General features: G+C 35.1%; 2 protein-coding genes and 1 pseudogene across 12 annotated transcripts; 1 reads left to right on the top strand and 2 right to left on the bottom strand.

The window, feature by feature from the left end:
- Positions 1-58: 58 nt before the first annotated feature.
- LOC114298970 (uncharacterized) lies at positions 59-5,518 on the bottom strand. 2 transcript variants are annotated; one of them, XM_082869883.1, is made up of 5 exons: positions 5,170-5,518; positions 3,654-3,727; positions 1,328-3,074; positions 1,040-1,250; positions 59-384 (listed from the first exon to the last, which is right to left on the bottom strand). In XM_082869883.1, the coding sequence occupies exons 2-5, from the start codon at positions 3,711-3,713 to the stop codon at positions 138-140; spliced, it is 2,265 nt and encodes a 754-aa protein (XP_082726009.1). In that variant the 5' UTR covers positions 3,714-3,727; positions 5,170-5,518; the 3' UTR covers positions 59-137. The 2 variants fall into 2 exon arrangements, with proteins under 2 accessions (XP_082726009.1, XP_028099436.2); XM_028243635.2 differs by having other exon boundaries at positions 59-387; positions 5,170-5,464.
- A 3,867-nt stretch (positions 5,519-9,385) lies between these two features.
- On the bottom strand, positions 9,386-24,362 carry LOC114298977 (protein FAR1-RELATED SEQUENCE 3). 10 transcript variants are annotated; one of them, XR_014330200.1, is made up of 7 exons: positions 24,026-24,362; positions 17,987-20,285; positions 17,765-17,854; positions 17,218-17,367; positions 16,269-17,004; positions 16,032-16,148; positions 9,386-9,799 (listed from the first exon to the last, which is right to left on the bottom strand). XR_014330200.1 is itself a non-coding variant. In XM_028243646.2 (7 exons), the coding sequence occupies exons 2-6, from the start codon at positions 20,210-20,212 to the stop codon at positions 16,048-16,050; spliced, it is 2,652 nt and encodes an 883-aa protein (XP_028099447.1). In that variant the 5' UTR covers positions 20,213-20,285; positions 24,026-24,362; the 3' UTR covers positions 9,386-9,799; positions 16,032-16,047. The 10 variants fall into 10 exon arrangements, 9 of the variants coding, with proteins under 9 accessions (XP_028099447.1, XP_082726003.1, XP_028099448.1 ...); XM_028243646.2 differs by having other exon boundaries at positions 16,269-16,353; XM_082869877.1 differs by having other exon boundaries at positions 9,386-9,739; positions 16,269-16,353.
- LOC114298978 (BAG family molecular chaperone regulator 3-like) lies at positions 12,995-13,577 on the top strand (annotated as a pseudogene).
- Positions 24,363-26,215: the final 1,853 nt, after the last annotated feature.

The following is a 26,215-nucleotide window of genomic DNA, read 5'->3' as shown; positions in this document are numbered from 1 at the left end:
AGTCCTACTCAAACAGATTAAAGTTCTCAATCTATACTCTACAGATTAACACCACAAATTTTCTAAATTGCCAAAGAAGTTCAGCAATTCAAAAAATGATAACATTAATTACAAATACAACAACAGGAAAAAAAATTCTATATATGATGGATACACTTATAGTCATCACTGCAATTGTCATTTGTACAATCATTAAAAATATCAACAATTTGCTTTTTAGGACTAGCCACGGTCCTGTCGATTGGAACTGTTACATCCATCCAGCTATAATCCTCGCCCTCAACGCTTCCGGGGTCTTCCACCCAATCACTCATGTCGGCCTCCATAGCTTCTAAGCATAAAGGATCATATTCATCCTTTGTACTCCTCCTATTTGCTTCCCGCCTTCTTGCATAGTAAGACAAGCCAAAGTTTAGGTGATACATTTAACTTACTAATAGAATTTTGAATGTTACTTTCTTACTAAATAATGATGACCACTATGTAATGAAAAAAGGGTAATAATATAGGATGTATTGCTGAAATTTATGGTATCAAGTCAAAGTTCAAAACTGAAATAATACATATAACCTTGAATTAAGAAGATGCTTTATAACCCACTAAATATTGCATATTTGCCTATAAAGTGAGAATCCCCAGAAAAATAATGTGTAAGAAGAAATTCACTATTTATTATTACCTAATTTTCAATTTTCACATCTCCATTATTTTCACTTCTACTGCTACTAAAGACATTTCATATATTCAATTTTTTTTAATTTAAATCCTTATAACTAGAGTGTTTCTCTCCGAATTTATAATTTAGTGTTAATTCTTTAGTTTCATCTACTAGAACCAAGCAAGTAGTAGAATATGTATACAAAATGTAAACAAAAGTTGTTACCTCTCTTTAAGGCATAAGTTATGGTTACCCCAAATTTATAATTTAGTGTTAATTCCTTTCTTAGTTTCATCTACTAGAACTACATCTACGAACAAAGAATAGCCCAACCAAGCAAGTAGAAGAATATGTATACAAAATGTAGACAAAAGATGTTACCTCTCTTTAAGGCATAAGTTATGGTGAACAAATATGAGGTCCTTCAATCTTTGATATTCCAACCGATTCCTCTTCTTTGCATGGATTTGGTCAAACATGCTCCAACTCCTTTCACATCGGGTCGTACTTATACTGCAGGTTTGACTTAAAACCCTCAAAGCTAATCTTTGCAGATCCGGATAATCAGATGCATAAAGAGACCACCATGTAGCTGTAAAACAACACAAGTGATTACTAAATCATGAACAATAATATGTTTCAAAAAAACTATTTTGAATTGAGGGTCACCTGGGGCAAGTGACTCTCGACCACGTAATGCCACAGGACGACCAAAATCACCTACAGCATCCTCATAGAAATTAATGTGGCTTGTAATTGTAACCTGAGCAGTCAAGTTAGGCTCTAACATCTCAATGCAATCAAGTAACCCTTTTTGAATGACTTTGTTAGTTGAGAAACCAGGGTTGTAAAATATGGATGGGTTGAGGTAGTATCCAGCTGCATGAAGGGGGCTATGGAGTTCCTCTTGCCAAATGCGATCAATAACATCTAAGTATGGCAAGTAATCAGATTTGTTGCTATCAAATGCCACAATGATGCTTTTCTTCGCTTTCTCCATTGCATCATAAATATAACCCACTGATGGTCTGTCTTCACAATCAATGAGATGTAAAACAGTAAGTAGGGGTTTTGTGGCATTTAGTGTTCGATCACACTGTGACCAGAAACACGGGTCCACCATAATTTCTGCCACATCAAGCCCTGCCCTTTGCTTAGAGAAAGTTGATTGCATCCAAGTGGCACCAGTAAACATCTGATGGAGAGGCTCTTTCAAAGATACAATGCTTTGCAGTGTCAGGAAATTGGATGCGTGCCTAGTAATTGCAAGTTGGATAATGTCACTTCCTCCAGTCCTCTTCCTCATCAAATTAAGGACCCAAGAATTATTATATATGAACTGTGTTATTTGTTTAGCCTTTGCCAAAACCTCTTTCACTTCATCCATTTTTCCAATTTCCTCGAGCATTAAATCAATACAGTGTGCACCACTGGCACTCCAGAAAAACGTTCTGTACTTATCCATTAAGGCTTTCCCTGCAGCTTTAAAACTTGGTTCAGTATCTGTCACGAAGTTGACAATATTATTGGGCCGCACTTCTTGAACAACACTATCAAATAAACTCAGAAGTGCTTCAGAGGATTTACTGATACCAGTAGCATCAGCAGATTTGAGGAAGACTGTGCCCTTCGAACAATAAACAAAGAAGTTTATAACTGTGCGTCCAGTTTTATCTGCCCATCTATCAACCATGATTGAACACCCGGTCACTTCCCAAGATTTTCTCAGTTCACAACATAGTTCCTTTGCCTCTTGAAAACTGTTGTTTAATAATTTACCCCTCAGAGAATGATAAGAAGGCATTTTATAACCAGGACCTGCAGCAGTAATAGCATCAGCCATCAGCTGGAAATAATATGAATTCGAGGCACTGAAAGGTATACCAGCATCATACATAAATTTTGCTACAGCTATATCTGCCTGATTGATGATCTCTTCAGAAGCAGAACTCTGGTTTAGAGGATGAGCAACAGGAATAGCCATTGGATGAAAATCCTTCTTGTGTTTCTTTGTTCGATTGGATGTTCCCTCATCAACCTCTTTCCCCCTTCTTTCCCCAGAAGAACCTCGGCTAGTAGCTGTCTTGGGAGGGTTTCTATGTACATCATTGACTCCTTTGCAGTTGTCTAAGTAGGACAAAGTGGATTTCTTGCCACCTTTTAATCTTTTCTGCCTCTTCAGCTTTTCCAGAACTTTAAAGCCTAAATATTGTTGAAATTGCAACTTGACATCCTCTGGTACTTCCTCACACGGAGCTACATTCCCCCTTTCCCCAGCTAAATGTTGCTTTAGTCTTGAAATTCCACCACCAAGAATAACTTTCTGACAGTATTTGCACTTAATCTTTTGCTGACCCCCATTTACCATAATTCCATGGGCCCAACCAGGGTCGGTGGCTCGAGGAGGTGCTAAACCCTAGTAAAATAAGCACATCCAAAGGTTTAAGAAATTTTACTTATTAAAAAAAGGCAAGAAAACTTGATACTAGAAAGCATGAATCTTGGGGAAAATACATGCAGCAAAATAATGTCTTACAATAACTCTCCAAAACAAATCTGGTATTCGTGTCAAACACTTAACACCTAGATGAAGGTATGGTATATTTGTTTGATACTTCCAATCAAATATGCACTAGCAAGCACATACATCAATTCAATTTCGTTATATTATTGTATTACCACTGTCATTATATGTATTTTTGTCGCTTTCTATAAAAACAAGTGTCTTTTTTAACTCTACATGTTGCATAAAACACCATTTTATCCCAAACAAATAGATTAAAATACGAAAAAAAATCCTTTTTTGCCAAGTCATCATATCCTTCACTTAGAGGTTTGAGGGGTCCAACCACCAGATACAATCCCACCCCCGACACCTATACCCAAGTCTATGTAACATAGGTAATGGCAACTACTTGGAGTTAGGGCTGAAGAGGGTTAGGATAACATGAAAGGCAATAGTAAGAGAACAAATATGAACATTTCTATAGCATACTTTATTATCCTTGTACTGGGTAGCTGAAAAATCATCAAAGAACTCTTGAGTCTCCACCATTAGCAGTTGATTCTCTGCAGAAGAACCATAAGACAGCAAAAATGTGTTAATAAATAAAATAACATAACAAGAGGCCGAGCAATGCTATCGCATTGCCTCACCTCTTTAATCTTACTACTTATGGTAACAAGACAAAGTTAGCCTTGTTGTCTAATACACTCTCTAAGAGAACTCAAGAACTAAATCCACCTATTCGATAATTATGTCTACATCTGGCATAAAAATAAATAAATAATGTCTACATCTAAAGGAAAAACATGCAAATATTTGAATCCATTATGAAATTACTTGCAGACAAGAACATCCACCACACACAGGTTGGTTGATACTTTGTTGTAGAACAAATAATATAAGTCCACAGAGGTCACCCGACAAGGGTTGCATTGCACGACAGGAACAACATAGCCATCCAGGTAAGGCCACTGTGTAAGTCTAATGAGCAATTAACCACATGAAGGCCCGTAAAAGGACTTCCAGTGACCTATGGGCCATTGACTGCATGACAACTTATGACCAATCCAGAAATGGAACCCGAGAACCTAAGCAAAGTAGAGAAAGTAAACCATCTTGCCACACGAAAAGCAAAGAACAAAAGATTTGACCACACAAAACCTACAGAAGTTACATAAAAGACACAAACATACCACACAATCAACTAAAAACAAGATTCTGAGACTATAAAAATCATAAATCTTCACAAACAAAGTAAATCAATTTATAGGGTCAGTAACCATCAAGTTTCTGGATAATGCTGCAAAGCAAATTAGTTTAATTTCGCAATGCTGTGACCGTGATCTTCATGACTTCGGGAGTCCAAACTAAGAATAAAATTGAAAGAGGAGCATAATACAATTCAACCCCATCAAGAACAAGCAAATTAGCTTATTCTATGAAGAAAATCTTGATTACAAATATGATTACGAAGCCTCCACCATTCTTATCACACAACAACCAACATTACAAGGCAGCAAACAAGAACAACACAAAGAAACCCAGTGACTATTTAAGCAAATCCAGGAGCATTTCATTTACACTAGGCAAAAAACCAATCCAATCTATTATTAGTGGACAAATTAATGTTGTGTTTGGTTGGGAGATTCGGGGAGAGATTTGGAAAAGGAAAGGAAAAAAGTGTGTGAAACTAGGTGAAATATAAATATGTTTTATTCACATTTCACCTAACTTTTTCCTTTCTCTTTCCAAATCCCTCCTCAAATCTTCTAATCAAACACAGCGTAACTGTCATAGAGAGAGAGTTCAAAAGATGACCAAGACGAATTGTAAAATAAGAGACCCAAATATTCTACTAAATTTTTTATCCACACCCATATTGTTTGGTAAACAATTTTGTAGAACTTTACATTTTTCTTGTAAAATTAGTAAGCAAATCGATTTGAAAGTAAAACCCACTTCGCCGATTGACAGAAACAGACATAAAAATGAATAAAAATCTCACCTTTGATTAAGGTTCCGAAATTGTCACGGTTTTAACTGAAATTACACTGAAAGAAAATTGAGTACAGATATTTCGGATTCACAGAAATGAGTTTCGGTTTTCGAACCAACGAACGATTGAGAGCAGTGATGATGATGATGGGATTGGGTTGTTTCGGGAGTGAATCGGCGGCGAGATGTTGATTTATCGGATCCCGGAAAATTATCTGAACCCTAGACAATGCGAAACCGATATATTTCGAAACATTTTATCGTTTTCTTCGATTATTACATTTTTAATTTGTCAATTTGTTTTTGTCGTTTCGCTTTTGTAAACTCGGCAAAATATCGCTCGTTTATTTCGTCCCATCATTTTTGTTTTAGAGAATCTCCGACCGCTAATCAAATTTTTTATTAACTTTGAGTTAAAAAAAGTCAATTTTTTCAATTTTATACTACTGGCTCCAACGGTGAGCATCAAAAGGGGGAGGGGCGACCGATTGGTCGACTGGTAAGTTTTTTTTTTTTTTTTTTTTACCTATTTGAACCTTTTTTTGACCAGTTTGAATTCACTATTTGAAAGGAAACCGGTCGACCGGCCGGTCAATCGGCTGATTGACCGGTTGGACTCCTCCAACGGTCACGCACAGTAATTTGGTGAAACCTGTATTCTGTTATCAGTTTAATAATTTTTTTGTTCAATTCTCATTTTGATACTAATTTGGTGAAACTGTTAGAGTTTCAAAAAGTATATTTTTTATCAAATTTCAAATCTGATGCCAAATTTACTAAACCGTTGGAGATGGTCTTATGTGATAACATTTTGTCCATTTATCCTTTTGTCTTGTCATATGAATAAAATAAAAATCTACACAATCTCACTGTGGGGAAATTCTACTTACAGGTTTACCTTTTTATATTTATGAATTAATTACTTAAAAATTTTATTTATAAATATTATCGTAGTTCATATCTTATTTTAAAAAATTTAAATTAATAAATTTTATTTAATAAAATTAAAAATATTATCAATTTTTTTTAATTTTTAAAATTAAAAATATTATCAATTTTACATAGTAATATTTCAGATAATTGTTTCACTAACTGATAAAAAAATAAAGTATGGGATTAAACATTTTTGCCCTTCTTTGATTCAACTATCTAATAAAATCGAGAACATTTTCAGTTTTTTTTTCAATTTTAAAATTGAGAATATTATCAATTTTTTCATTTTTAAAGTTTTTTTTTTTTTGTTTTGCACATCAATGTTCCATCATCATGCTCCTTTATAGATACAAAATTTTCAATTTTACACAAAAAAATAATTCAATTTTTTCAATTTTAAACAAAAAAAAACATTCACTTTGTTTAGTTTCAGTTTTTAAAATTCACTTTTCAAAAAATTTTACTTTTTTATTTTTCATATTTTTTTTTATTTTCACTAAATTTGTTTAATATTTTAAGTAAATTTTTAAAATTTTAGACACACTATAAATAAGCTTAAAAATATAATATTTGTAAAAAAAATCTTTAAAAAATCTACTAAATACTAGAAATACAAACATTTTTTTTGTATTTTTATATATTTATTTATTTATTAAAATATTTTTTCACAAATATTTTACTATTTAAATATATCTAAGTAAGGTGCATCTAACAAAGTTAAAAAATACTTAAAATTTTAAAAATATTCACTAAAATTTTTTTAAAAAACGAAAAAATAAAAAAAAAACTCGATTTCCAGAAAACTAAAACCAAATACACTAATTAGTTTTTTTTTTTTTGCACATAATTTTTTTTTTAATTTTTTCAATTTGAAAGTTAATGTTTTAAAGTTTTGAAAATCAAAACAAATGTCAAATCATCATGTTTCTTTATAGATAATAATAAATGATGAACTATCATTATTTGAAATGTTATTTCGGTTGTTAAAAATTTAATGAGACTTGAAAGTCTAAAAAATCTAAGTTAGGACTTAATGGAGTATAAGTTCATAAATTAATATTTATGTGTAAATGCCCCTATATTTATTTTCTTATTATACCATTAAGAAAAATTTTAAATTCTCATTGCACCTTTCATAATATCAAAATTAAACTTTTTTCAAAATCCTTACAAATTTTTCTCATTACACCTATTACTCCGATGTCATGTTACCGAACTAATTATATTTGTCCAGATATCTATTGCCGCATGTTTACAAATTCACTTTTCCTTAAAATATCATTTTTTTCCCCTAAATTTATAATAGGTTTGCTCGGTTATATATTGCCAAAATTGAGATTATTTCAGTATCATATTGTCGAACAAACTAGATTTGTCTAGTTATCAGTTATCGCACGTTTACAAATTCACTTCCCTTAAAGTATCAAGCATCCGTAAAAATATGAAGTGTACAAATATTCATAAAAACATTCATAAAATCTGTCAATACAAATATCTTCAAATCTATCAATACAAACATCTATAAAAACACATTGAGATGTTATTATAATCCATCTATGTCGATAATTTCGTTAGTTACTACATCAGGACTGACAAGCGTACAAAATTTATCAATTTGAGTAGTCTATATGTTCTTCCATCCATTAACACACGGGTAATAAAAGCGGATACAATTACTTGTTATCGAATGTACTAGATGACCAGCAAATAGATAAATCTAACGAACCTCGTCTATAATGAACTCATGATTGTAGTCCGTTAACAATGCACTACTAGCCTTACTACAATGAGTAGAAGCATAATTCTTCAAAGTAAAAAAACCAAAAATGTCATAAAATGAAACTAAAAATGCTTGGCAGTAAATTACCAAGCATGTACTTTTTGTTCAGCAGTAAGTTATTGAACAAATATTTTTTGTGCATTAGTGGGTTACCAGATATGTATTTTTTGTTCGGCAGAGTAATTCCGAGCTATTTGATTTTGTTCAGTTTTGATACACCGAACAAAAGTCAAGCAACAATTTTAAAAAACGATTATCACTTTCTTTTTTTTATGATCAAAATACTATAATTTTCACTTTTTAAAAGTAAATATATAGTAGAGAAAAAGAAATGAGAAAAGAAGAAAAGAAGTATGGATTGAAATGTAATGAGTGTAAAGAAGTAATTAAATCTATTTAATTTTTATCTTTTATCTTTAAAGATAATTTCACGTATAGATAAAATTGGTAGAGAAAAATTGAGGGGTAAAGAAGTGAATGTAATTGTGTAAATAGAATTTCCCTGCAATGAATGTGCTCCAATTTTCTTGTAGGATCAATTACACTTTTACCTATGGCCATTTTTCACTTTAGTCTCTAAATTATTTTTTGTTTTCCACTTTGATCCAATTATTAACTCTCATGACGATCTATAGGTAATTTAAAATTTTTTAAAAATAAGTTTTTCACTTTAATTGTTAAAAAAAATAATTTTTTTTTTTCACTTCAGTTCCTAAAATAATTAAATTTTCACAGTTTGATCCATAAATACAAACTCAACCTAATCTAAAAACCAAAATGAATGTTCTTTCAAAAATATTTATCCAAAATCTTTATAAAAAAATGGATACCTACCTCCGTCGAAAAATATTTATCAAAAATCTTTAAGAACATACACAACCCCTGTCACAACACTAGTAAAATCTTCTAAACTTAATCATGCTAGAGTTACATATTTAGTGCATTTACGATTTACAACTTTATTAAATACAAGTAGCATAATATAAAAAAAATAATGTTCATTAATTGAAACTGAGAAAACAATGGTTGTGCCTTTCTTTTTTTCCGATTATACGACTTATTAAATAAAAATAACTTAAATAAATTAAAAATTACTCATTAAGGAGAAGAATACTTTTGACTTATACTTTTTAATTATCAGTTTTTAATTTACAATAAATTTCTAAAATAAATAATAATAATAATAATAATAATAATAATAAAAAATAAATATATAAAAACATAAGCAACTCATACAAAAAGTATACCAAACTATACTCCCCAAAAAAAAAAAACTGTACCAAACAGCCCATCTTTTGCACTTAACCCGAACCTGTGATTTATTATAGGCATCTGGGTTTATTCCACAGAAGTAAATCTACAAAAATTCCACGTCATAAATAAATAAATAAATAAATAAAAAGTCGTGTACTACTTAGAAGAATAAAAAGCTCCCTCTCTTATCTCTCAACAATATCAACCATAAACTCACACACGGAAGGATGAAAAGAAAGCAATAGTTAAAATAGCAGAGTGCCAAGCAATCTGTAACCCTTATATAAATTATAGAAGATCCCAGTGTAGTCACTAACGTGAAGTACAGATTTCTGCAATGTTCCGTAGACCTAAACCTAGCTATGTGCCTAAGATGAAATACACATATCTTCAATGCTCCTTGAATAAATTTCTAGGGTTTTCACATTTACACAATTTTCCAGCACACGCTTAACTGGAAACGAAGGGTCTCCTATCTAAACAAGTTAGTAATTACAATACCTAAACACGACTAACCCAAATTGTGATGATAGTAAAACATCAACACGGTACACAAATTATCACAAACCAAACGATCAAGCCTTCAATGCCTCGATAGCTACTGCTTCTGTGTCTGCCACAAATAAATATTTGCCCAATGAGATAGATTAGCACTTTGCTTAATAGATTTTGCCTGACAAAATATAGATACTGTATCAGTGATCTCACAAAGACATCCCTTCGGGATATTCACGTATGAGACTATGAAATTCGTTAATTGATGCAGCTATAATATCGTATCAGTGGTCTCACAAAGACATATCCCTTTGTGAAATTATAGAATTAAACAAACCAGTACTCATGTATGAGGTGATGAAATTCATAAATTGATGCAGCTATAAAACTACAAACATAACAACAATGGTCGGGTATAATTTAAACAACACCAGCACCTCAGACATGGCCAGGCTCGATGACACAAACAATTCTAGTGACTAATGGAAACATACCACATCGTAAATAGTCAACGAGGCATAGTGGTTCAAATTGTATCTTCAATCCACTCCAACAAACCTTTGTCTGAATCTAAACAATATTCGGGAATATACCAGGTCGATTTGTATAAGATATAGACAGGTACAAATCTCAACTCTGAAAATTGTGCAACAGCTTACGTTGCAGAAAATTGAGTTTTGAGTCCACCAGCTAGCATATTATTTAGACATTAAAGAACACAAAATTCAGAGTTCTGGGATGTACAGTGTAACAATATGCTTGACAGGCTTAAGCATCAATTCAGAGCCAAAATACCACATTCATCCACAAGATTGCAATGCAGTGTGTTGTGTTCTATTCATAATACAAGAATGATGAGATCAATGAGATGGGACGAATCAAAATATTGTAAAATAAGCACTAGATATGTTTACACTTTTACAGTGAGACAGTATTGTAGCCCATTGCCCAAGATATGATGGTGCATGTTAAAAATGATGTATTATTGATTGTTGTATGTTATATTACAATGATTCCTATATATAGAAGAGAGGATGTGGGAAGAGAATAGGTGAGTGTGTAGTAGGTATGGAGTAGGTGGAGAGTAGGTGAAGTAGGTGAGTGTGTAGTAGGTGGTAGTGGTAGGTGTGTAGTAGGTGAATTTTAACAGCCCCCGCAAACTCAAGGGGGATAGGAACTAACCAACTTGAGTTTGGAGAGAGTAACAAAACAAGAAAATACATAAAAATAAAAGAGGATAGGAGACACTGTATGGTCGTGTCAGACCATTGTTGAAGACACTGGATGGCGGTGTCAGACCGATGTAGAAGACAGTTTATGGGATCATGTCGGACCGTTGTAGCAGACAATGTTGTGACAGTTGTTGTGACAGTTTACAGAGTCTTGCTGGACCCTTGTAGAAACTAACCGGAATCAATGTCGGGACAGTTTACAGAGTCTTGTCGGACCCATGAAGGAGCTAACCGGAATCAATGTCGGGACAGTTTACAGAGTCTTGTCGGACCCTTGTAGAAACTAACCGGAATCAATGTCGGGACAGTTTACAGAGTCTTGTCGGACCCATAAAAAGTTGCACCCTCAAAAGGTGTGCCCAATCTTTCAAAAGGCGTGCCATCAAAAGGCGTGCCCAATCCATAAAAAGGCGTGCCATCAAAAGGCGAGCCCAAGTCATAAAAAGATGTGTCGGACATGATGGCGAGGCGCGTCACCACATTGGCTTGCGCGCCCGTTTTGTCGTCTGGCGTCAAGTGGCGCGCGATGCGCGTATCTGCCTTGGCTATTTAACCAAGACAGATGCTGAGGCTGAGGCTGAGGCTGAGGCTGAGGCTAAGACAAAAAACTGGCTAAAAACCTCTGAGAAACTCTTCGTTGTCTTGAGAGAGATACTCTGTAAACACTCTGTAACCAACCCTTCTCTGAAACACTCAGCAACCCATAACATGGCCTCGTCTTCCCGTTCAGCTACCCAGAATATGGCCTCTTCGTCCCGTGGTCTGCTCACTCTCTTTCCCGACCTCAACGAGTCAACAAGAGAGATAACTGGTGCGGTGGCCAGTGAACCTCAACCAAGCGCCTCTGGTTTTGCTTCGTTGAACTTTCCGATGCGGTCGGTGGAGCAAAAAATGGCGGTGCAAACTGATATTGAGGCCAATCAGTATACTTTGAAGTCATGTGTGGAGACCATGACGGCGGTCAGAAACCTGTCGCACCAGCTGCAGAGTAGGACAAATGAGGTGCAGCAGTTAAACGCCCAACTGGCTCTGCTCCAACGCATGTATAAGGATGCGCGAGCAGAGATAAGTGTGCTGAAAGCGGAAAACAAGGAGTTGAAGCGGAAGGCCACCGTGATGTTCCGATTTGGAGGTCCACCATATGCTGCAGTGGAGGAGCAGGGAGGAGGCAACTTGCTTGGTGGTCTAGGAAGCACGGAGGCAACACCGTCAAGGGCCGCGCAGGACGGAGGCAAGAAGAAGAGACCGGCGGCAGAGTAGATAAGAAAAAATCCCGCAGGTGGATGTGGTTGTTTTGTTTGTTTTTTTTTTTTTTTTTTTTTTTTTTTTTTTTTTTTTTTGTGTAAAATTATGATCGGGGTTGATCCCTGACATGAATAAAAGATGGTTTGGTGTGCAAAGCTATATGGTATGAATGGAATTTGCAAAAGAGTAAAAATAATGTGAAAGAAAAATAAAAAAAGAAATAATAAGAATAAATTTGAAATCAAAATGAAAGATGGGAGAAAGAAGGAAAGTGGTTCACGTGATATCTTGGTCCACTGTTTTGTGAAAATCGGTAATGGGGTTCGGTATATATATATATATATTTTTTTTTTAATTTATTTTTTTATTTTTTTTTTTTTTTTGGGTTAATAATAATAATAATAACAATAAGATATGAAAGAGGAAAGCATGTGCGCTGGTGGGTTGGAAAGTGAAAAAAATGAGAGAAAGAGAGAGTGGGGTACATGATGATTATGTTGGATGTAACTTTAAGATATTGAACAGTGAGAAGGACGAAGATGCTCTGGGCCAATTCTGTGATCAACGATTCAGCCACCAAGATCAGGGTTCACTGTTTCGAAGCAAATACTCTCTGATTCTAGAGAGAGAGAGTATGGATCGTCGTCGTTGAGCACACACTGGTTCGACGACAGGCAGGGTGTTTACGGTGGCAGATGCGGTTCCATTCTTGTGTTGGCTGTCCACTCTTTTTTTTTTTTTTTTATAATTTCTCTCTCCTTCTTCGAATCTTCCCCACAAGGAGAGAGAGAAAGAGGAGAGAGAGAGAGAGAGAGAGATCTGATATTTCGACAATGGAGAAGCTCAGAACTGGGTCTCTGATGATGGGTTTCTCAGATTCCTCTACAGATCCGACACGAAATCAAAAGATGATGCGAATGACGACGGGAAGTTCACCGGCCAACGGCGGCGGAGAAGGAGAGTAGGAGCTTAGGCCCGGCGGAATGCTGGTTCAGAAGCGAACTGACTCCGATCAACACCGCATCCCACCGCCCACCATCCGAGTCCGAGTCAAATTCCGGTCCATTTACCACGAAATCAATATCAGCTCTCAAGCCACTTTCGGGGAATTGAAGAAGATGATGACAGAGCCGACAGGGCTGCACCACGAGGATCAGAAGCTTGAGATACGAAAGAATGCCACGATGGAGAAGGCTTCCAAATCGATCTCCGATATCAACTTGGAGGTTGATAGGCTTGCAGGCCAGGTGTCTGCGCTTGAATCGGTAGTCACTAAAGGTGGGAAGGTTGCAGAGAAGGATTTGTTGAATCCGACTGAACAGTTGATGAATCAACTGCTTAAACTGGATGCGATAATAGGCGATGGGGATGTCAAATTGCAGAGGAAAATGCAGGTGAGAAGAGTGCAGAAATTAGTTGAGACTCTGGAGGAGGGGCAGTGGTGGTGGACTTGAAGAAATTTCAAGGTATGTGTAGAAAATTCTAGCAGATTAGGTTGAGGTCCGGCGGACGGCCAAGGCGAGGTTGCCGCCCGCCGGTGAAGCGAAAAATACTAAGTGCTTAACCTTGCTCTGATACCATGTTAAAAATGATGTATTATTGATTGTTGTATGTTATATTACAATGATTCCTATATATAGAAGAGAGGATGTGGGAAGAGAATAGGTGAGTGTGAGTAGGTATGGAGTAGGTGGAGAGTAGGTGAAGTAGGTGAGTGTGTAGTAGGTGGTAGTGGTAGGTGTGTAGTAGGTGAATTTTAACAGTGCACACACTGACTAGTTAGTTCCTTATTCATTTTGAGCCCATGTATTTCAAATATCATTTTCACAGACAAAAGTGGGACCTCCTTAATGATTTAACAGTTACACGCATATGGTCAATCTTTTCTTCTTTCAAATAGAACTATTTTCTCACCAAGTAAAAACACCAAATTAAAGAAGAAAAAAATAAGAGAAAAAGGATCAGAAGGCAAAAAATATCATTTTGATGCTTTAATTTGGTGAGATTTATTAAAAAAAATTGAAATTTATTTTCTCACCAAATTAAAACATTTAATATGCAAGAAAAATAATAAAAACATTTGAACCAAAAAGTTCTGTAAGGGTATAAACATCATTTGGTAGTTTAATTTTGTTAAATAATAATTTTAGGTCAAAAAAATTTAAATTCCTGGTCATATCTTTATATTAAACCAGAAAAACTAGCAGTTTTACTTCGATTCAAATGACAGGAAATACAAGTGTTGCATGTTGAAAAACGGGATTGTCAAATTAAAAGGTTGGGGGCATTGTCAAACTAGTAGTTTTACTGTGAACTCATTTCAATGACTCGCTTCTTCTATCAAGGGAGGAATAAATATGAAGAATATAGACTTATCTAGTAAAAATACAGAAACTATATTACAATCTTTACAAGGGTGGAAATGTCATCCAAATAAGATTTTAGAATCAATTAAAGGACAGGAAGACCAAGCATGTTCATCTCTCTGTGTCAGAGAGGCACATGCGCACCCTCCCCCAGGCCAGTGTGGGAGGGTACTAAAGTTAATGGTAATGATAATTTGATGCCTGCAATGCTCTAATTCTCTTCCAAAAGCTTGGTACCTAAAACTAAAGGCATAAACCTAGTCTCTGGAGGCAGTGAGTGCAGTTCAGAAAGCATGCACAAGAGTACCCTAGAAGTACTGGTTATTACTTTAATTCAGAAGCCCGCCCCTAACCATCCCCTCTGCTGTAGCTTGATAGTGACTTTAATTTCCAAAGACACAAAACTCCTGGACTTTTGGAAGTGAGGGACTACAAACTTGAGTGAAATATCAAATTTTGAGCACTAGCACCATGCCACCATCCATTTAATTTTTTCCCAGCAACAATGCTATCCTATCCCACCATCACCCAAAATCCACCAAAAGTTTCTTACAAGCAAAATTTCGTTGGGAAACACTACAACCTAGTACCATCAGAATAAAAAACTAAAAAAATCAGCAGTTTTTAATGATTCAGTTTAGCTATTGTAAGTAGAACCTATATTCATCTTTCTTTTTCCTTTTTGGAGATAGGATTTAACAAACTTAAGTTTCCTAGAAAAACCCACTAGACGAGGAGTCGAACAGAACAATCAACATTAACAAATCTGAAACTAGCAACAAAAATACTTCACATCAATTCAAATATGTCATGGTTAAATGGCAGTATTACACACTGTGGTACTCTCACTTTGAAATATTTACATATCAAAGCAAAAAGAATGTAACAGTATCAATCACAGAAGCACACAACAAATTTCTGGGCCAGGTTGCTTATTCAATAAATAATAACAAGTACTAACAACAGAAAAATAAAGAATAGTGCATACACATGTTACAACTATCATGCCATCATAAATCATTATATCAAGTTCTACTTCAATTTTATTTGAATAAGCTTGCGTAAGAACAGACAAGGACAAAGGCTTCAACCGCAAAGGCAATATTGGGTCGAGCATTGGTTCATTTGAAGATGCTAGTTTGCGATGTTCATAAGGATGCATTGTTTTTTGTTGTCTACTAATTCAATTTCTACCACTATTAATTGAGACACAGTAAAGCATACAGAAATTGTTTTCAAATCTAATATGCATATAAATTTTTCGTCTGTTTTTTCTCAGCAACTAGACACAGTTTTAATCAATACTGAAAATTAACACCCTGCTTCACAAAGCACTTTGCAAAGTGCCAAAAGGAACTGGCAATATGGAATCAAAGTTATTTGGAAGCACTTTCCCACATTTGACTACACTGGCCCCATAAATGATATCTAAGCCTCAAATAGGGAAGTTAATAACTTTTCCTGGACAGCAAATGAAATCGCTCCTTCAAATGCAGGGAGAAGTGATGTCTTGGTACATTAATCATACTTCAAACAATCACAATGATATCTAGAAGAGAATGCTTACAGATTCTCAAAGTTGCTCACGAATGTAGGCCATTGATCTTAACATAGAGCCTAGTGTCTCTCTTGAAACTTGAAATTTCACCTCTGTTTCTCCAGTAGTCGTTTTTGTATCTTGGAGCTGATAAACACAAGGAAAAACACAGCAGTTAGTGTGAAGAAAAATGAGTAATTTACCCCTTGGTCATATGTTGTCAATATCATTCCAATAGATTGAGTTCAGTTAGCTAAGTTGAGTTACATGGGAAAATTTCATATTTGAAGATAGAAGTTGGAAAGAGATAATTCTGCAGCAGTAGCAGCAACTTGTCCAAACGCCACTGCACCTAATACACAAAAAAAAATTGCCTGTGGTTCAACAATACGTTGCTAAAAATGTGGGGAACCTGGTCATCGATCATCGGACTGCAAAAAAAAAAATAACAGTAGAGAAGGCAAGCATCACCATAATGGCACAAATTACAGACAGCATGAAGGGTGTCTTTCCGTGGACCAACGATGCAGAGGAGAGCTTCACATTACTAAAGAGCAAGTAGACTGAGGCACCTATTTTGGCTTTAAACAATTTTTAAAAACTAAACCAAACAGACTAAATACAATTAAAACTATATTAACCAAATTGACAGAGGCACCAATCACTTGTTTTTCTCTCTCCTTTTTTTAAGGTAGGGGAAGAAGCCCTAAGAGTCCATCACCAACACAGAAAGTGCTCAAGCACACATCCCTTGTAGCACAGATAAAGACAGATGAACGGATAATTATCATCATTCCTCATCTTCAGCATCTACAATCTCTTAGAATCAATCGATATCAATCCTAGTAACTGGTTCATAGTCCGAACTGGTGCAAAGGCGTTGAGCCACCACCACACAATCTGAGTGGCACTTCCTTTTCTTGCATAATAAAAACAAATGAAGAAAGCAACGTCTTCACTTGTTGTACGCTCACATATTGATGCTGTACTGCAGCCATTGTGTCTATATTTGATTGTTGCATAAAGTCCATACCATACGAAGTTACAACAAATAAAACAAAAACTCAGCAACTTAGTTGATCTCAAATTCTAATATTTGAACAAATCAAAACAAAGGGTCATATAGATACAGCATGAGAAGGAGAAAAAAAATGAACGTGTTAATAAATAAAAATACAGGTAGCAGAAATGGACTACAAAATCACAAAATGCATACCTTCAGATTGATAACAGCAACTCTACTAGCTGGTGCTGAGAGCTGCTGACTTATGTAAGTCATGGATTTCAACATAGGCTCCAGTGTAACCCTTGTCAGTCTAAACTGCACTTCTGTTTCTCCTGAAGGAGTCTTTCCATAATCTTGCAGCTGCAGTTCAGGAAAAAAGAAGTGAAACTAATACGAAAACGGCTCCTATTCAACTACAATAAGAAAATAAAGGGCACCATCTTAGAGTACCATGTATATACTTCTTATTGTGCATAAGGATAACAACACTTGACGAGTAAAGATGGCAATATACCAACCCCAATTTCTTTAAAAGGTTTTATACAATGCATGATATGGTACAAACATATTCATGATGAAATAAGCTCTTTAGGACTGGAGATGCACCAGTTTCCACTTTTTCTTCTATTAAAATAGCATCAGATTAAAGCAAATAGAGATGCATCTTAAAACATAAGAGTAATGTGACAGTAGGATCATTAAGTTATCCAAGTTCTCCACAAATACAAAATAAAAGTTTTAAGACAAACATTTATACCTTCAGGTTAATAACAGCTACTTTACTGGCTGGTGTTGAATTCTTATTTTCAATGACCCAAGTCATGGATTTAAAACAAGTGAACACCACCTATACATAACACAAAAGAAAATTAGAAGAAGCAATCACCAACATTCTTGATTTTATTCGCACTTGCAAAACAACAAATCTGTATATTCGATGTGTAATTAAACATGTCGCCAAAAAGATCACACTCCATACCATGTTATCAGGAGGACCACCATCACGGGTGATAGAAATGGGAGCCATGCTGGGCTGATTCAAATCAGCAGCAGGAACTCCAGCATCATTAAGATTAAAGCGATGTGGCATCGCATCTTGCCAGGGCCACAGTGGTGGAATCATATCGGAAGGTGATGTAGGGTTCTTCTTGTTACTGTCTTCCTGAGTACTTCCACTGCCCTGAGAGGGAGGTGTAACTTTAGCCACATTTTTCTTCACCGCAGCAATCTTCCTCGCACCCTCTTTCAGAACACTCATTGCTGTGTTATAGGTCTCTGCAGCAATCGCCCCTTCCTCAGCATACTTAATGGCTTCCCGACATAGATTGTTGAAGCGTGAGGTCAGAGACTCAATGCCTTGGGTATGTGCATCATGTTCCTCCGATCCAGAGCCAACTCTGGCATTCCTCATCCATCTCTTCAATATGTAATGGGATGGAAGGGTGAGAACATTTGTTACTGTAAAGACAGTCAATATGTGTCTACATATAATGCCAGAGTATTCGAACATCTGACAGCTGCAACTAGCTTTCATCTCAGAAATATTCAATGTGACTATGTATGCCTTGTCATCATGCTCATATTTTGCAACCCTGAATTTGCTGACCACATCGTCACCCTCAATCTTATTAGCAGTATACACAAAAGTTTCAACCAATTCCTCCTGAAACTTGGCAAAAACTTTCTTGGTATAGAGGTTTGCTGCCTGTTGTTCCATTGGTGATGGTGTCTTTAGCACTGGCGTGGTGCAAATTGTGTCATAATCTGCTTCTATCTCCTTTTCTAATGAATTTTCTAAAGCTCTTTCGTACTGCTTAAAAAACATTGGTATGGTGGTCTGCTGATTCACAAACCCATCAAAAAAGGAGCTAACTCCTTGGTTTGATGAAAGTGCAGCAAAGAAAGTGCCCCGAAAATAAACAGGAGCCCACTGCTGCCGAGCATTATAGACAGCTTGAAGCCACTCATTGTTCCGAAGATCATATCGATCAAGGAGAGATCCCCATGATGATTCAAAATCCTCAGTTGTCTCGGAAAAGTTTATGCAGCTATACAGCTCCCCATAGAAAGAAGGGTGAGCAAGATATACATGAGCCAACCTTTCTTGGCCTTCTCTCAAGATGTGCCACTTGCAAATGCAGTGGCGTGTTTCTGGAAACACCCGAGCAACTGAAGCCTGAATGGCTCTATCTTGATCAGTGGTTATAGAAACGGGGGGACGATCATTCATTGCAGCCAGCCATGTCCTAAATAGCCAAGTGAAGGAAGACTCTGACTCATCTAAAAGTAATGCACATCCAAACAAAACCATCTGACCATGATTATTTACACCAGTGAAAGGAGCAAAGGGAACCAGAAACTGATTTGGTCTATACATTGTGTCAAAAATAACAGCATCACCAAAGTGATTATAAGCCGTCCTTGATCTTGCATCAGCCCAAAAAACATTAGTCATGCGATTGTCATCATCAAGTTGTATTGCATAATAGAAACCAGGATTTTCAGCCTGCATCTTCTTGAAATAGTTGAGGAGATTCTGGGCGACTTTCCCAAGGGTTCTCTTTCTGATACAGGGTTGACCATAATTTACAGGGCCAAAACTCCTAGCTGGGCAATTTGTGTCTACAGGGGAGGCACCCCTTAGTCCACGGTTAGGATCATAAGACACATGATTTCCATCCATGGAGACAAAAACATCACTTGGGCCATCAAATGTTTCAACCACATTCTTTGTAGCCCCAGCAAAATGCCTCCGAGGTCGAAGGTAATGAACCTTGCTAAGACTTGCTGTAGAATGGTTATGATCCTCCACAAATTTCGTTACAACCCAACTGTCTTGATCCTTTCTCTCTATCCTAAGCATAGCATTGCAGCTTTCAACATTCTTCCTTTTAAAAATCTCTCTGGAACATGCAAAATCCCAAGTAATGATTGGCCCATCAGGCTTGTTACGGCTGTACTGACCAACATTGGTGCTAAAACCCACATGCCTGGCATATGTATCGTATAATGTCTTGGCAGCTTCTTCAGATTCGAACTCCATACCAACATATGGTTTTGTATATTCATCATCGTCCTGATTGGGAGCATCTCTGTCAGAAGAGTTTCGAGCTCTACCCTGTTTTTCACCCATATTAGGTGAAATATTTGCTTTCCCATTGTTTTCTCTCTTACCCCCATCAACTTCAACAACTTCAACATCCATTCCTGATGACCGAATAATATCAAAACATGTCTTTATTTCCAGTAAGAAAATAAGCAGCTCCTCATGTTTATCCCTACTAGAGCAAAAGAGGAAGTAGGCAACAATAAGTACCAACCTACATAAGTGGCAACATCTGATAAAGCAACTCAAATGGTAGCACATGATTCAAAGAGAATCCAATGAACAGATACTTACTAAAACAAACACATATTCATGTATTTGCCCAATTTGGTTTCACAAAGAACAATTATATAAGCAAACAATTACAGCAATGTGAAAAAGAAATGAACAAAAAAAGAGCTTCTTTTTTGCCAATTTCAGAAAGAAAGCACTGCAGTGAGATCGTTGACGTATTTATTAATGTACCCACTAAGAATTAGGGCTGAAAATGAAACGAGCTGTTCATGAACATGCTCAAGCTCATCTCATTTAAAGCTCGTTCAGCTCATTCAGCTAGGTTCGTTTGACAAAGAAACAAGCTCAAGCTTAAATTTTACGCTTGTTTGATAATCGAGCCAAGTTCGAGCTCAATAAAACTCGTTCAACTAGGCTCGCGAGCCATGCATAATTGCAACAATTTTTTTACTTTCTGTCTAATTTATATAATATAATAATACATATATATTATATATTATTATAAGGCCTGTTAGACATTTTCTTTTGCTTGCTAGACCATCAATTTTATAAGGCCCGAAGGACTTGATGTCAGTTGCTTTAGCAATGTGGGACTGGAGACTTCAAAGCAGAGGTGAGAAGACCACATAGTTTGGCAGCAAATTTTTGTGTTGCTTATGATAGCCATACCACATCGCTGCATGACAAGTTGAAGGAGCACATTCACACTTATAAAAGGAGTGACCAGAGAGATGCCACCAAGTGTGATGCTTGGTAACGACTTTATGATTTCGAGCCAATGTGAGCCGAGCTCGAGTTTAGAAAATATCCAACGAGCCGACCTCGAACTTGGATAGTTAAGCTCAAACTCAAGCCGAGTTCGAACACATTGAAAATTTGTCGAGCTGAGCATAAACATAGTCCGGCTCAGCTCGGCTCAACACGTTTGCAGCCCTACCAAGAATATGGATGTTTGTATGCTACATGTTTGAATATTGTTGTGCACAAAAAGTTCACATTGTAGCGGCACCCTAAGAAAGATAACGAGATTAATTATTCAACAAACCACACCAACTGTAGTGCTTTAAACCAGCTCCATTGGAATGGTATGTGCAAGAACCTGATTTAAATTGCGGTATCTTAAAGTCAGCTTTGACAACAATAAGTAATAGCAAGGGTTTCCTTTAATTGACAACATCTACCTATATCAATATCTATATCTTCAATACTATTATACAGGCAACACTCCATTTCGTGTCCATGAGCTTAACCGGTTTTGGTTGTTCCTAAAAAACCTTCAAGGTCAAACAATAATCAATTTCTTTAATTTGTCTTTTAGGATAAATTTGGTAATACAAAATATAATTTTGAAATATAACCACCTCCCACAATCCCCCCCCCCCCTTCATGAATCCACAATACCAGTCAATTAAAAAAAATAATAAAAAAATAAAATACTCGCCAACAAGCAATAACCAATAAAATTCATTATGTGTTCATATAGTCTTAAAATATGATGTTTCACACATGCAACATAGGTGAAATTGCCAGTATGTATATAAGCATAAACTACAATTTAAAGAAGAAGAAAAAACATGTTTAAACTCCATTCTTAGAGCATCAGCATCAGCATCTTTAAAATAACAAAAAGTTAAAATATAACTAATAAATCATCAAATTCTCCCTCCATCAGTCTCAACAAATTTTTGTTAAATTAACTTTTTGTTAAATTTGCTACAGTAACTCGTCTGATGAAACGAGGAACTGTTCATCGCTACAACACGCGATTTGGGTGTAACCGGACGTCCGGCAGGTCAACCAGTCAACGGTACTTTTTTTTTTAAACATAAGAATTGTTTGGTTGATAGGTCATCAATTTAATTATAAAAAAAAAAAAGAATAACAAATATTTTAATAGGATTGAGTTAAAATAGAGAGTTTGATGTAGTGGGTGACTAGCTAAATAAAAAAATGGCTTTTTAAATTATAATTTGACTCAAAATTTGCTGAGGCTGATGCGGATGCTCTTATCACCTAGCAAAAACATATTTTATTTATTTATCTTCCACAAAAAATTACATTAAAGCCACCCAAAGAAGGAAAATCTATTAAAACCTATTAAACCAGAGGGTTAGAAAATTTTATTGAGCAAGCGAACATATAAAAAGAAGAAGAAAAAAAAAGAGTTAATTTATCAAACAAGACTTCTGCAGAAGCACCTGCTAGCACTATCACAATAAGAGAGCCACTCCAAAACCAATGAAAAATAATTTGACTTCATAGAATTTTGCATCGCACTTTTAGTAGGATTGCTATTTAATTAGAGAAAACTCAAGTTCTCCAAAGCTCATTGCATAACTAAAGAATTGCCACCAAAAAAATCAAAAAAATATTTTTAGTATAAAATTCATGCAAGTCAATTTTTACCATTAAAAGCCACTGTCACGTGGAAACGTTCCAAAACAGACAGACATTAGTTTCATGATTTCAATGTCAAAAACTAAAAATTGTGTAGCGAAGAAACACAGATACGTATATGCCGACATGGATTTTTTAAAAATGCAGGACACACCTGGGAGACGCACATAAAATACATAGTTTTAGTATATATAAATTTCATTCAAAGATAATAAAAATATGTAATATAACACTAATTCCTAAAGTTTAAAAGAGCAAGAATTAATAAGTGCAAATTTACGTAGTTTTTCTTTTATCATTGTATCCTAGTTATTTTGTTCAACTTCATGATGTGTTTCATATGCGTCCAAACAACGGAAGCAATGGGCACGTGCGTCCCCGAAGTGTCTAAAGCGTGTCTAGAACTAAAAAATTTAAATAATAATGGGACACATTTAAAGGTGTGTTAGACGCATGTCTCCAACATGGGTACAACGACTTCGAAGAACTGTCCATGTTGCTTATTTGTTCAGCAAGGCATGTTCAGATACTCAAATAATTAGAATTCTAAAAGCAAAGAAACGTCAAATGCCATTGTTCAAAGTTAAGATTTCCCGATAGTGCCAGACATTTTGCTGTGATTAAAGCCTCAAACAACAAACGTACCTAGAGAACAAGGGAGAAAAAATAGTCTTTCTTCCCACAATTTACCATAAAATCTACCATGAGAAAGTTTTACCAACAATGTTATACTTTATTATTCTACCTAATTTTCTGAAACCGAGGCTAAAACATGTGTCCCTGTTAGAATTTAAGTTTCAGAGATATGTACACAATACCAAGATACTAAATTTTCAAAAAAAAAGAAAAAATTAGGCAAACGATAGTAACTGCAAGGTGAGGTGCTCTATTAGATCATGTGATGCAAATTCAATATCAAATTAGAGAAACAAATGGGTGTTTGGAGTCATTGTTAAAGGCAAAAGTCCCAAAACAACAGCACTGCAAAACTGTAGCTTGCTTCAACTGTCAAATGTATAGAACAAGGGGGTGTTTAGACACAATTAAATAAATTAGAAATACCCATTATCCAAAAACAAACAAGATTTCCAGACAGTGCCATGCGAGACCATCAAAGCTATAGCTTAAAAAAAAAATGAGAAACGCAGCCAAACAATGCCTTAACTAAGCCCAAATGCTAGAAAGTCAAACACAAAACAAACGAATTGTCAGATAGTGAACCCTAGACATTCTGTTTTGGGGAAAATTTAGAAGAAATTAGATCAGAAAAGAAGGAAGTACCAGTTGTTTTGGCGATTAGATACGAATCGAAGCCCTCACTGTCTAAATCTTGTGGGTTCTGTGAATATGGTTTCAGTCAGGAGGGTTTGGAGTTAGGAAGAGATCCAATTTCATCGATCGAAGTTCAGCCGAGTTGAGAAATCTCTCCCTCTCTCTCTCTCGCGCGCGCTCAGCAGAACAGCCCCAAAACCCAGACGAAACTCGTTTCCGATTTCTCTCTTTTTTTTTACTTTTTTTTTTTTCTTTTTTTTGTAATTTTTCGGTAATATTTTCGGTTTCTGACAATTTCACCTCTCTCCGTGATGCTAGTTTCACTGAATTTGGGTTGGGCCGCATTGCTATAATTTATACATGTCGGTTGTATATAGTCAGGATCATTTGGACAGATGTTGATTAACACACAGGTTAATAAGGGGGTGATTATGCAGTACTTCCGGAATATAGGCACGTGGTGCTCCATAATGTTTTGATTGGTGGAGAGACACAAGGGCCCACAATTTATGTTGGAGATGGAGGGACAACATGGGGCTAACTAATTGGTGATTGGTTTGGAGTATGGACACGTGGTGCTCCGGGAGTATTGAATAATTTCCTGTTAATAAGGGTGATAATAACGATTGGTAAAGACAACGTCGGTCATGCAAAAAATTATAAAGTCAAGCGAGATCAAATTTGATGAATTAATCATTTTTATTTTTTTTACGTTCGTTATGATGGGATTTTTGGGCTACTTTAGTCGGTAATGGCCAAAAAAAAATATAATAATTAATAAAATAAGATATTACATTCAAATTTTTTCTTCCATAACCATCAATTTAACTACAAAAAAATAAAAATAAAATCAAAAGTTATCTCAAACATAACTTTTTTAGTCAGGTTCAAATAACTAAATAGCTAAAAAACTAAACTAAAAAAATTTATTCCAAACAAAACTTTAGTAAATACTTTTAATAATGAAAATTTTGTATTTTATTTTAGAATAAATTACAAATACACTTGTTGAAATTTATTTAAAATACGAATTATTCACTATAATTTTGAAAATTACATCTCATCTTCTAGAGTTTCTAATTTCATGACAAATAACTTATTTTATTAATAAATTATCAAATTAACAACTTTTAATTATATCATAGATTTATTTCAATTTATAATTCAGGAAATTTTATTATTGTATATGAAAGTAGTTAGAAATTTTATTTTTTAAATTAATTTTATTAAATTAAAATGATGACAAATGAGTATTTATAATTTTGCTATTAGCACCCCATCAATTATTTTTTATCCTATTTTTTTAACTTTTTTTTATTACAATAACAATCTTAAATGAAATTACCAAAAAGGACATTGATAATTTTGGAACACCCCATCTCACAATTAAGCTCACACACCCGCTACATCATGAGTTGGGGTTTATGAGAGCTCCCACTTCCATCACCACGCATCCATCTTTTTCTAAATTTCACTTTCAAAACCTTAAAAGTTCTTTGACGGCAATATTCCAACAATAATGGTGACAACCATTCAATTACCTACACTTCTCCTACAATGACAATGAGTGAAAGTTTTTTCGACAACCACAATTCCATAAGACGAGATAAGTACAATGATAAAAGTTCAGAAAAGGTTCATAGCATTGATAGTACTCTTAGCTCAAAAGAGATTGGCCTTATAAGGAGTAATTTTCTTGAAAAAAATGGCAAAAATAATAAAAATTGTTCGTCATTTTTTAAGGACTGAACTCCCGAACATATGACATAAATTTGGGAACACAAGGGCAAACATTATTTTTTTGTTTAGGAACAGGTAACCGAACATTTATTTTATCAAGTCATGAACGAGTATGTTGAGATGAAATATTAATCACCTTCGTGGATTTTATTAGGGTTTTTGGGGGAGAGCCTTTTTGGGATGTGTAGGCGTGCATTCAATTAAATTAGTGGAATATTTTCACAATGACAATTTTGATATTATTTGGGGGAAGAAAATAAATTTTAAGGGTTTTAGAATTTATAAGTGGGAATTCAAAGAAATAGGGGTCAAAAATAATTAATGGGATGCTAATAGCAGTACTCTTTTTTAAATCATAAGAAACAATTTATATTTTGAACAAATCAAGAAATGTATTCATAATTTATGTTTATTTTATAAAATACATATAAGTTTAGAACATGTTTTTTACCTTTTGAA

The sequence above is a fragment of the Camellia sinensis genome, chromosome 5 (assembly GCF_055761805.1).
Source record: "Camellia sinensis isolate YWXY chromosome 5, ASM5576180v1, whole genome shotgun sequence".
Taxonomy (NCBI): domain Eukaryota; kingdom Viridiplantae; phylum Streptophyta; class Magnoliopsida; order Ericales; family Theaceae; genus Camellia; species Camellia sinensis.
This window is presented reverse-complemented; position numbering and strand designations above follow the sequence as displayed.

Bases quoted from the DNA above. Each gene is read 5' to 3' on its own strand.
- LOC114298970 (XM_028243635.2), bottom strand. From the start codon at position 3,713: ATGGTGGAGACTCAAGAGTTCTTTGATGATTTTTCAGCTACCCAGTAC. The intron at 3,075-3,653 runs GTATGCTATAGA...TTATTTTACTAG, and splicing joins CCCAGTACAAGGATAATAAA to GGTTTAGCACCTCCTCGAGC. The intron at 1,251-1,327 runs GTGACCCTCAAT...GTTGTTTTACAG, and splicing joins TCGAGAGTCACTTGCCCCAG to CTACATGGTGGTCTCTTTAT.
- LOC114298977 (XM_028243646.2), bottom strand. From the start codon at position 20,212: ATGGATGTTGAAGTTGTTGAAGTTGATGGGGGTAAGAGAGAAAACAAT. The intron at 17,368-17,764 runs GTATAAATGTTT...CCTGAACTGCAG, and splicing joins TAGCTGTTATTAACCTGAAG to CTGCAAGATTATGGAAAGAC. The intron at 16,149-16,268 runs GTAACTCAACTT...TGTGTTTATCAG, and splicing joins CAAATATGAAATTTTCCCAT to CTCCAAGATACAAAAACGAC.